The sequence below is a fragment of the Rhinolophus sinicus genome, chromosome 14, assembly GCF_057876585.1.
Source record: "Rhinolophus sinicus isolate RSI-liver-muscle chromosome 14, RSI-T2T, whole genome shotgun sequence".
NCBI lineage: Eukaryota > Metazoa > Chordata > Mammalia > Chiroptera > Rhinolophidae > Rhinolophus > Rhinolophus sinicus.
Genome location: NC_142514.1, coordinates 54,527,922 through 54,540,621, shown reverse-complemented (window position 1 = coordinate 54,540,621; position 12,700 = coordinate 54,527,922). Strand labels below are relative to the sequence as shown.

The window sequence follows — 12,700 nt, the reverse complement described above, 5'->3', positions numbered from 1 at the left end:
TTGCTTTGGACCCAAACTCTTAATATTTATGGACACTTTGTGTATCCTGGTGGGTTACCTTTTTTACTTGCTAGATTTGATTTTTTGCTTAGCTCTAGACACTTCTTTCCTTACAATGTTCACAGTCCTGTGGCCTCTCGTGAAAATCATGCCTAGGATGTTCACTAGAGGCCATAGGAATATCAACAATCAGAAATTCTATTTTCTTCTACTGCCTGCCTAGACCACAGGCCCTGCCCTTCTTCATGGCTACCTTAACTTCCATAAAACATCCACCATCAAATTTGGCATTTTGACATATAAAGACTTTAAGAAAATCATCTATTAGAAAAGATAAAATATCTGTACACTAGAGATAGCAGGGATGTAAGTTTAATTGATAGAGGGAATCAGTCAAACATGGGAAACATGTTTTCCTAAGATTCATGAGTATAATTTTTTAACCTGTATTTGCCGCCTGATCCTAAATTCATCAATAGGCTTGTCAGAAAATAAATATATGAATAACAATGTGATTCCAGTTATTATTAGGTTGGCTGTGATAACAAATAGACACAGAAATATATATTGATTCAAACATAATTGACATTTATTTCTGGGTTCCATTAAGAGTCTGAGTTAGATAATCCTTATCAGTGAGTAGTTTTCAAGGAGTGATTTAGGGAACCAGAGTCCTCCCACCTTGTGTATCTACCGTCTTGCAGGGCCTTGTCCTCATCTCTGTGCAGTGGGTCAGAAGAAGAAAGAATGTACAGAAGGGGCACATTTTTTTCTTAATAGCCTTAGACCAGAAATGACACATATCACTCCTGCCCACACTCTCTTGGAGAGGACTTAATTTCACGGCCATACATAATAGCAAAGGAACCTAAGAAATTTGATTTCTTTGTGTATCCAATGAAAGGAAAGACAATGATGGCAGCTATTAGTTTCCACCAGAGTTAAGCAAGGTAAAAGATTGCAAAGAACTTTGCAAATATAATAACTATATGTAAAAATAATATGTATAATTAAGTATAAGATAATTTACTGCTATTGAATCAGTGCAAGTTGAATAATTGAGAATATAATGGAGGAAATATAGGACTCAGTGTATTTTTGTATTAAAATGTTTCAATATTGATTTTTCTTTCCCAAGTCACTATTGAATAAAAAATTTAAAAGGAACATCAGTTGGGGAAAATGCTTCTCAATATAAGTAAATAATGGGTTCTTTGAACTTTATTAATGTAGCTTTCAAAACAAATGAGACAGAAAATAAACTGTGCTTAACACTTATATAATGTATTATATTTGTCTGCTATGTGATGTAGGTCAGAAGTCTGAAATTGAGGATGAAGAATTGGATGCCAGGTTTAGGATATCAGCGTTCAAACTGCCTATACGTACTTCCGATTCAGTATCGAAAGACAAAGAACAAGATTCTTTTCCTACATATGCCCAGCCATTTTTTAACACTCATCAAAAACCAATACTTGAAAACAAAGACATGGCATTAGAGAAGAAAGTCAGAAGAGAGTTTTTGATGACAAACAGAACTGGTATAAATCTCCAAACACTTCGTGATATTGACAAATTTTACTCAGAACAAAAGATACAAGAAAGCCATGAAAAAAAAGTAATGGCTATCACCATAGCAAAAGTTGCCGAAGAAAGAGCTGGTTTAACTGTTCAGGAAACTTTAAATAAGAAAAAATATGCTGCACAAAGACGAATGGCAAAAGATAAGGAGGCAATTCAGAATGGTTTGCAACAACTGTGGCAGGACAGATTAAACTACCTTGAACAAGTTAGAATGAGGAGAGCTTTGTTTTTAGAAGAAAAAAACCAAAAGGCTAAAGACCGTTTATTAATTCAAAACTTAAATAATGAGCGTACTATTTTGACCAGAGGAATAATTAAATTTGACAGATTGAAGAATAATGAGGCTATCTTAAAAGAGAAACATCAGATTGTTCGGCAAAAACTAGAACAGGAAAAGTATCAAAAGGATTTACTTAAATACATGAAGGATTTTAGGTAGGTACAATTTTGATATAATATAAGCTTTAAAGTCAATTTCATGTGAATATTGCATATTAAATGTCGAGATCTAATAAACAGTACGTTATAACAGTATCACTTCTCTTATACTAATTCATACTCAGAATTTCTCTAAGAATCCACATTAGCTTTCCAACTGTGACCTCCATCTTCACTTTCCATCCTTTCTTCAGCCATATCTGTTCTACAGCCTACAAACTTCAACTATCTTCTTTTTTTAATTAAAGTTCATTAGGATGACAATGGTTAGTAAAATTACATAGGTGTCAAATGTACAAATCTGTAATACATCATCTATACAAGTATATCACATTGTGTGTGAGGTATACCCAAAAAATCTGGACACATTTATCCATAAAGATATATGTGTTCCAATGTTCGTTGACACTTTATTTACGGTGGCCAAGACATGGAAACAACCAAAGTGTCCTTCAATAGATGATTGGATAAAGAAGATGTGATATATATACGCAATGGAATACTACTCTGTCAGCTATCGTTTAAAATTAAGTTCTGATCATGTAATTTCCTACTTAAACATGTTGATACATGGCAGTTGCCTACAAAATAAACTCGAATCTCTTTTGAGTGGCAATGCAGACCTCATGCTCTGTTCCCATCTATGTAGATTCATCTCACTAAATGTTATGCTGTAGTCTCCTCCCTCTTCCCCTAGCCTCACTCTTTGCTCCAGACTAAATTATTCACCACTCCATACCCAACTTTTTACTTTCTGATCCCCATGATCATACTGATACTATGCCCTTTTTTCTCAAATATACACTCCAAAACGGTACTACAAGCCCAGTGTTACTGTTGTCTACATAACACAAGCCTCTATGTGACTATGCAAATTCTGCTTTGAAGTGTTCAAATTGGTGGGGGGCGGGTAGTGCCCACATATGAAGAAAAGGTTCTCTTTTCTTCAGGAAGACGCATCACTAATGGCAGATGCTTGGCCGAGTGTGACTGTGTTTTACCCCATTTTCCCCCATCGTGTAGTGCATGAACTTTACAACCACTGACAAAATACATCCTTTTATTATCCACCAAGTGAAATGATACATTCACTACCAGTCTCTCCCCAACTGCTTTTCCATTCTGTTAGTCCTTTTCATTTGGTTTTGCTCCCATAGCAAATTTAACATATCTCAATTGTAACAGTTATTATAAGAGAGCCTACAGCATGTTAGCTTGTGAAGTCCTTTATAAGATAATTTGGTCTGTCTTTCGATTTCAGTGCCTACTACAGTACTTAGTTTCCAAAATCTATTCAATAATTTAAATAATTATTGACTAATTAAAGAAAATGGGTAAAAATCCCAGGTTTTTTAAATTAGGAATGGTTATACATAAGTCCATTTGGGTCAATATAATAGCCTCTGGTACAACCCAAGTGTTCTTTATATATTTGTGCTCAATACTTAAGCCATTGTAATAAAAAACAATGCATTTTTCCCTAAATGTTTGTATAGTGAAGATAATAAAAATTATTAACTGTATACTAAAAATATAATTAACCAAGCTACAAATATAGCTTCACTAGTCATTAGAATAGGTGTCTATCTTAAAACAAATGCTCATTTCATAATAATAAATTTGTCCTGCACATTCTTTTTCTGTTTCTTTGTGATCACTGGCATCTCTACTAAGGGGTACTTATCTGAAATTCAAATCATTCAAATAGTAATTCACTTCCAGCTATTTAACATGCCTGTTGATGTGGGGACATAAAGATTCTTTGGCCCCCAAAACTGAAAATCTAGGTGGAGAGAAATCATTAGGCAATAAATCTTCCAGAATGAAATAATAATATAAGAAATAACATAAGAACTATCAAGGTAAAGAATTAAGATTTAAATAAATAGATGAGAGTAATCTAGGCTACCTTCAAAGCAAAAGCTTAACATCAAAGTGATTATTAATTTCAGTTCTCCTCCCTACCCTCATATAAAAATTAATAAAATATTCTTGCTCCTCTAAGAACTCACAGCTGAGTGAGAAATCTAAGGATATATTTGAATTATTACAAAAAGTAAAGTAGGAAAATTACAATTGTTGATTAGAATTTGGAAAAGCAGAGATATGAGGGGAAAGCATTTTTGGCAGAGAGAATGAGCAAAATAGGAAAGTTCAGGATAGGTAGCGCAGAGGAGAGGAAGGAGGTAGTGAATGTCACTCTACCTATAGCACAAGGTTTATGAAGAATAGTTGAAGGTCAATTGCTTAAGAAATATTAAATTGGATTAGAAAGGGCCTCTGAACCTCAGCGGACAGTCTCATTGTGAAGACCATTAGAAATCCTACTGGAAAAAAAAAATCATTGCATTTTAAACATGTATTTTACCACAGAACCTTCTTTTTGAGAAATATATCTGCGTCTATGAGTTTTTGTTTCGTTGTTTGTCTTGTGCCTTTGTTACTTTCAGTTTTATGTCCCACATAACAGTGAAGTCATATGGTTCTCAAGTTTTTCTGTCTGATTTATTTTGCTTAGCATAATAATCTCAAGATCCATCCATGTTGTCGGAAATGGTGCTATTTCATCTTTAGTTATGGCCGAGTAATATTCAATTGTATATATGTACCACATCTTTATCCAATCATCTATCGAAGGACACTTTGGTTGTTTCCATGTCTTGGCCACCATAAATAAAGCTGCAATGAATATCGGAGCACATGTATCTTCACGGATAAATGTTTTCAGATTTTTTGGGGTGTATATTCAAGAGAGGGATTGCTGGGTCATATGGTAATTCTATTCTTAAATTTTTGAGTTGGTTACCACAGGGTAAGGGGGGAGAGAGGTGGTAGAAGAGGGTAAAAGGGATCAAATATATGGTGATGGAAGGAGAACTGACTGTGGGTGGTGAACAGACAATGTGATATATAGATGATGTATTACAGAATTGTACATTTGAAACCTATATAATTTTACTAACCATTGTCATTAATTAAAAGATAAAACAATATTGTAGAACAGTAATCTTCACAACGTACTTTGGACAAAGCTGCCTCAAACGCAAAAATTTTTAAATTGTTCCATGAAGATATTCGTATTTTAAACTTAAGTGAGAGGTTTCTGAAAATTAGATTGATTCAAAATATTTTAACCTACGTTTAGTAAATTTAAATTTCATTTGCTGTGAAAGGAGTTTTTAAAGGTCCAATTAACATGTAACATATTAGTTTCAGTTGTACAACATAATGTTTTGATATTTGTATATGTTGCAAAATGATCACCACATTAAGTCTAGCTAACATCCATAACAATACAGTTATACATGTTTTTCTTGTGGTGAGAACTTCTAAGATTTATTCTTTATGTAACTTTCAAATTTGCAGTACAGTATTATTAAGTATAGTCACCATGTTGTACATTATATTCTTATGACTTATTTATAAAATGAAAGTTTGTAACTTTTGACCCCTCCTTTACCTATTTCACCCACTCCCTGCCCCCACACCTCTGGTAACCACCAATCTGTTCTACATCTATGAGCTGTTTTTTATTTTAATTTGTTTTAGAGTCCACGTATAAGTGAGATCATACAGTATTGGTCTTTCTCTAACTTATTTCACTTTGAATAACGCTGTGAGGTGCCGTCCATATTGTTGCGAATGGCAACATTTTCTTCCTTCATATGCCTGAATAATATTCCATGGTGTGTGTATATGTGTGTGGAGGGGTTGTGTGTATGTTATATCCCCCCACACATACACATACACACAACATTTTCCTTACAGATGATATTTTAAGAGCATAAAACCATGACTCATATAAATATAAAATGAACATGGAGAATATTTTATTTTACTTATTAATTAATGAAGGAACTAGTAAGACATTACAGCTGTTCAGATGAGATTCTAAGAGCATCTATATAAATAGGCAATCAGGAATGTCAAAATAAATTTAGTCATTGTCCATCTGCAATAATCAATTTTAACTACATTGGAGAAAATTCATTTACATTTCTACAGACAAGAATCATGTGCATTACTCATAGTTTTATTCAACTTACAGGGTTGTAAAATAGCTCAAAGAGATTGAAATACACAGATAACTCTGAAGGGTACACTAAACAAGACCCCCAGTATTTTTTTTTTTACCCTTTTGAAGTATTTCACATTATTACGTTTTTTTTTTCTGATATTACATTCAAGCTTAACAGGCACAGTTTTATCCTGGTGATATTTTAGGTGGCAAATGCATACATACATTTAAGGCTTGTCTAAAACTACTGAGAGATCATTATAGCGGCTTATTTCATTTACATTTTTAAATGCTATCATTTACAAAAAATAGTTTGTACTAGAAAGGAATATAAAATAAGAATGCATTTGCCTTTTTTTAGTTATAAGACATTTTAAAACTATTTACTGAGGTACTTTACATACTATCTTTTTAAGTATGAACATATTTTGTGTTTTTCTCCTCCAAAATTTAAAAACATTTTCATTAATGTATACTCTGTGTGTGTGAGAGAGAGATTTTTGGAAATAGTTTTTCTATGACTTACTTTAATACAAAATATTTTGTGAAAGAGAATGAAAGCTAGTCTGGTATATCAAAACCAAATCTAATGCAAATCAATATTAAGAAATTTAATCAGCTTAGTTTTATCATAGCAAATTGAATGTCTGGCCATCATTAATTTGTAGAGGATACAGAGTCAAGTGAGCTTCCTAATGTATCTTAACTAAATTATTTTCTCTTGTAAATTGCTGCAAAGATATTATCATTGAAAGCACACAGGGATAAGGCAGTGTTCTGGTTATGTCAGTAATGTGTCCTAAAGGGCATTACTGAGTTTTATTTATAAATATTTTCAAATAAAGATAAGAGTATCAACACACAAAAGACAGCTGTGACTCAAAAAAAATAAAAAGTCTGTCTAGAGACTAAAGAAGTTTTCAATTATTTTCCTACGGCTTCAAATACTTGACCTAAAAGCATTCTGATGGATCTCCATTACTAGTGAAGTCATTACTAAGAAGGTAGCTCCCTGATCCTGCTATGGAATGAGGAAGAAAGAAGGGGGTTTATAAAACTCTGGATTAGGAAATTGATAAAATACCCACAGAGGTATTTAAGAATTAATTAAGATAAAGAAGATGTGGTATATGTACACAATAGAATACTATTGTGCCTTAAGAAAAAATGAAATAGTGCCATTTGCGACAATATGGATGTATCCTGAGATTATTATGCTAAGAAAAATGAGTCACACAGAAAAAGGCAAGAACCATATGATTTCACTGATATGTGGGATATAAAACTGAAAGCCACAAAAGCACAAGACAAACAAACCAAAACTCATAGACATAGACAATAGTTCAGTGTTTTCCAGAGGGTAAGGGGGGAGGAGGGTAAACAGGATCAAATATATGGTGATGGAAGGAGAACTGACTCTGGGTAGTGAACATAGAATGTAATATAGAGATGATGTATTACAGTTAAAACCTATGTAACTCTACTAACCATTCTCACCCCAATAAACTTAAAAAAAAAAAAAAAAAGAGAGAGAGAGAGAGATTTTGAAATGAAAGAACTTATGTATCAGGTAAAAACCGGTCATAAGTCTTCCCAAATATTTTTGTCCGTACTCTGAAAAAGTGATGATACTGCTCAGGGCAGAACAGCAGGGCATCTATTTTGAAGTGGAGTATTAATTAACATGGAAAATCTGGCAAATAAGCAAATACCCAATTACATCATCTACTCTTTATTTTGGTCATCAATTGACTTCCTGTTTACTCCCTTTTGACTTCTTTATTCACTGTGGTCTTTATATCCTGATTTGTAAAGCTCTTCTCCGTCCAAATTCTACTGTAATCATGGTTTAACTTCCAAATTCTTAACAGCAACCTTCCCAATTGCCTAGCCAAACACTTTTGATCCCAACAATCTTTAAACTCATTTTCATAGACATATAAAAGCCCCTCACATCATTTGGAATTGCTTTACCTCTTACATTTTAAATTGTTGTATACTTGTTTATGGCTGAAGTCTTCTATCTTTTCAACTCTTTTTTCCCCCTGTATTTTCACCACATGTGTTCTTCAAAGATAGGCCTTCCATATTTTTGTTAAGCTGTGTCTAAGTATTTTTTGTTTTTTTTTTCATGGTATTGTAAATGGAACTTCATTTTTCAATAGTTTGGGTCTTGGTATATTATATAAATACAATAAATCATTGTATTTCTCTTCAATTCCTTTAAATGTGTTTTTTTTTAAACTTTTATGTGTGTGTTTTTTTTTGTTTTTTTTTATATTTTTGTCCACAGTTTACAATTGTTGTTTGTAGGAGGGCTATTTCAATACCTTTTTTGGACTTAATTAGTACCCTTAACTATATGTGCAAAGTCCCTTTTGCCATAACTTCTACTCTGATACATGTCTACTTTCCAGACATGACTACTCTCCAGAGCTCCAGACTCAACAGTTGTGTCTAATTTTCATTCAATGATTATTTAATTTCTAAGCATTCCTCTAAACATTTTAAATGTTTTAGGTCATTTACTTCTTACTAAACCCTATGAGTTGAATTGTCCCTTCTTAAACATGAAGAAAATGTTGCAGATATTGCATAAAATATTTTGTCCAGAAATCACATAATCATTGAGTTGCAGATCTGTGTTTCAAACTAAGCAGAATGGCTCCACCACCTGTACTCTTAGCCATAAGCCATTGCTTCTCTATATTCAACTCCCAAGGCATCACTACTTGGATAACCAGGCCATTTAAACTCAATATTACCAAAGAAGAACTTCAGTCTGTTTCCCCATCTGGTTATTATTCCTACATTTTCTGTTCTGATGAATGCCACTATTATCTATCCCCAGTGAAAGGAATTATTAAATGCCAGGTACCCCTCTAAAGATTTTAAATATATTAATACATTTAGTCCTTTACTAAACACTATAAGTTGGATTATCCCTTTTCTAAAGATGAAGAAAATGAGGTAGAGATAACTTAAATAACTTGTCCAACATCGCAGTCAATCATTGGCAGATTTTGTAGATTTAGGCTTCTTTCACTTCCCAAGTCCAGATTTCTGAGTACCTATAAATACAAATAAAGGACTCCATGATATCATCTAAGTCTGTTTTGCTAGGCTTATCTGCTCCTCTGTTCTCCTTACCAGAACTGTATGACCCAGACAATAAGTGTTGTCATTTCTTGAAGCATGCCAAGCTGTGCTACCCTCTCTGCCTTTATTTTAGCTCTGAAACCTTTCTTGTCTTCTGTCAGCTTGTTCTCCAGATCATGTTTACTAACATGTTTATCATGCTTCACTCTGTCTTGTTACACAGCGCTTTCATTATGGTACTATAATACTACATTTATGTATTTACATACCTTTATTTCTCTTTACTTTCTATAAACTTCTCAAAGTTATAAGGTCCTATGTATATATTTCTAGCACCTAGGGAATGTGCCAAATATTATAATAAAGAACTGTTAATGAACGAGGATGAATGAATGAATTCTTCTAAGATCCATGACATTTTCCAGGTTTGACAGCATAACGTGTTTCACCTTTCTCTATCTTGAATCTGTATAGGTCTCCTAAGGCTGCCATAACAAAATACCACAGACTGGGTGGTTTAAACAACAGAAATTTATTTCCTCACAGTTTGAGAGTCTAGAAGTCCAAGATCAAGGTGTCGCCAGGTTTGGCTTCTCCTGAGGCCTCTCCTTCGCCTGTAGATGGCTGCCTTTTCACTGTGTCCTCACATGGCCTTTGTTTTGTGTGTGCACATCCTTGGTGTTTCTTCATCTTCTTATAAGGACACCACTCATATTGGATTAGGGCCCGCCCATATGATATCATTTAAATTTAATTACCTCTTAAAGGACCTATCTTCAAATACAATCACATTCTAAGGTACTGGGAATTAGGATGTCAACAATATGAATTTGGGCGGTGGGGGGACATAGTTCACTCCAAAACAGACTCCTAGAAGAAGCCTGGATTTAGTGAGGTTAAGTGAAAGTTCTGAAAATCATGGCATAGTCTGGTTTAGATGCTTCTGTGGGAATCTCAGCCAAGGTTTCTGAGGATTCTGTTACAGCCAACAGGAATCTTAGAAATAGTAGCCTAATGTGAATATTATTGAACGTTATAATAAAGTTCCATACAATAAGTGAAATTCTCTCTTTTTTCTCGTTTGTATATGTCTGTTTTGAAGACATCTAATTATCATTAACAATCTGTTTGCTTGTAATAGTTTTAGTAATTTAAAAGTATCTCAATCTATTACTTTTCCTTTTTCCTCTTAGGGCTCAAGAAACATATAAAAGACACAGTGATGAAAAATTTGTTATTGCTATGATGGCCTTTCAAAAAGCTTGTGAAAGATTACAAGATGCGAAAACAAAAGTTGCAATTGTGAAAGCAAATTTAGGTCTTAAAGTTCCCAGTGGAATAATGAAATGAACCAATGCCAAATCACATCCTGTGGTCATCTTGAATGATGGCCATTAGTTTTAGTTAAAGGACTTTGAAATAATACTATAAAAGAGGAAACATTCTATGTGATAAGTTGGATTTTTATATAAATCTTCTTAAAAATATAAAGAGTAATGAAAATGTTTCTTTTATTGATCATAATTTAGCTTAAATCAACTTGACTTGGCACCCCCTAAAGATTCCTTATATATCCTGATGTCCAAGGAACAATTAAAATCAATTTCATTTATTGCAGGAAATATTGCAAAAGGCATTTCTTATACTGTTTCATATCCGAGTGTAGCAATTCATAAGATATTCTCAGTTTCTCTGGCAATCTTAGAATAGTAATTTATGCCCCACCTGCTGACTTTTATTAAGACACTGTGTACTTAGATTAATTTCATTGCCTGCTTTCATATAATTAATTGTATTTCCTGTTTATTTTGTTGAAATGACTTCTGATTTATTTTGTTCAAAATAAAGTTTTATAATCACCATTATATCTGTGATTCATGCTCTTGTAAAAAAAAGTCAGAAAATTTAAAATATATAAGATAACTTAAACATTCCTATTAGCTTTCTTGACTATTGTAAGACTGTGTATATTTGGTTTTGATGTATTTGCCTTTTGCATACATGTGAGGGCAAAAAAGAGAGAAAGAGACAGACAGAGGACATATAATTATGTAATTATGCTCATACAGTTTACAAAAATGGTATATATTAATTTGAAGTCTATTTAATACATATTAATGAATAAATTTTGAAAAATAAAAAAAGCAATTTAAAATATATAGAAGTCCTATTTACAATTGAGTTATTTTTCAATATTTTTTATTTATCTAGAAAGATCAATGTCTCACTATTATATAATAAAATATAACTAATGCCATTCAAAAGTTCTCTTCACTAGTCATCAATTATATATGCACGTTTTTAAATTCTCTAATTTTATTAGTTTATAGTAAATATCCAAAAATTAAGTATTTTACAGCAACTGTTAATCAGTTGTGCTTCTATGCTGGCCTGCTAAAAAATACTGGTAATATTTTTCAATTTTTTTTGTAAAATAATAATTGTCTGTGTAAATTTATGGCATCAGCTCACACTTGTCTGTTCATTTGAAGATAACTAATGAGCCAAGCTTATTGGTATTTCTAGCTATTCCTCAAAAAAAACAAGAAAAAGGAGAAACTGTGAGGTAGAAAAAAGTATGACAGCTGTAGGTTCCCATAACAAGCTAGATAATCTCTCTTTTACCCCAGTTTTCTGTTCTATATTTGGAAATTATAAATATATTTTTCCGATTTAATGAAAATAAAATCCATGTTATATAGTATTGTTATGATTCTAAAATGAGAAAAACATAAAGCAACACAGTGCCTTCCACAGAGTAAGTACTTAATAATGGTAAGTGTATTAATAGTGGATGCAGAAGTTTTCTCTGTGTAGTTAGAGGATTTGTCAACTACCTATGTAAGATTTGAGGGACACCATCAAGAAAGAGTAGAAATTTGTGTGTAACATATTTGAATATAATTCATTCACTTAATCAGTATATTCATTGGATGTTTGTTGCCCTCAGTCTATGCTCTCATTCCATAACATGGATCTTTTATAGCCTTGATGCACAAGTAATCAATAATTTTGTCAATTATTTCCATTTAACTGAGTTTCTTGAAGGCAGACTGTTTTACTCGTCTCTGTGTTTCTATTACTTTGTACTAAGGCAGATTTTATATTATACACGGTGTGTTTTTATGTTTATAGCTCTCTTTTCCTATTTATGTGCTATCTCAGGTCAACCTCAACCTTTTCTGCCACATGTTTCGAAGAATCAAAAATATGTATCTCTAGCTTTTGTCTCTAGTTTTAATGTTTCCTATATTTCCAAGTGCATGCTAGACATCTTTACTTTGAAGGCCTAAAATATTTTTAAAATCATACATTAAAATGGAATTCACTATTTTAACTATTGCCTTCCCCCCCTTTTAGTCTTGCTTCTCCTTCATTATTCCCAAACTCTCGTAGATTTATAACCATCTAAATTGTTTTTCATATTAAACATTTAGAAGATATCCTTGACTCCTTTCTCTTACCCCACCACATCTTATTAAATATGAAGACCTATCAATTTATCTACAGAAGGACTCTGTGACAGAGAGTGGCTATCTTTTCACCAAACCTATTTTCTGT

The 12,700-nt window shown here is 32.7% G+C and overlaps 1 protein-coding gene across 1 annotated transcript in view; it reads left to right on the top strand.

Moving 5' to 3' along the window:
• The window catches only part of LRRIQ3 (leucine rich repeats and IQ motif containing 3), a 147,083-nt gene extending 136,185 nt beyond the window's left edge, over positions 1 to 10,898 (top strand). The window contains exons 7-8 of the mRNA XM_088791203.1: positions 1,314 to 2,019; positions 10,333 to 10,898. Of these exons, the coding sequence (XP_088647329.1) occupies positions 1,314 to 2,019; positions 10,333 to 10,489 (863 nt within the window). The 3' untranslated portion in view covers positions 10,490 to 10,898. The remainder of the gene's footprint in view (positions 1 to 1,313; positions 2,020 to 10,332) is intronic.
• Positions 10,899 to 12,700: the final 1,802 nt, after the last annotated feature.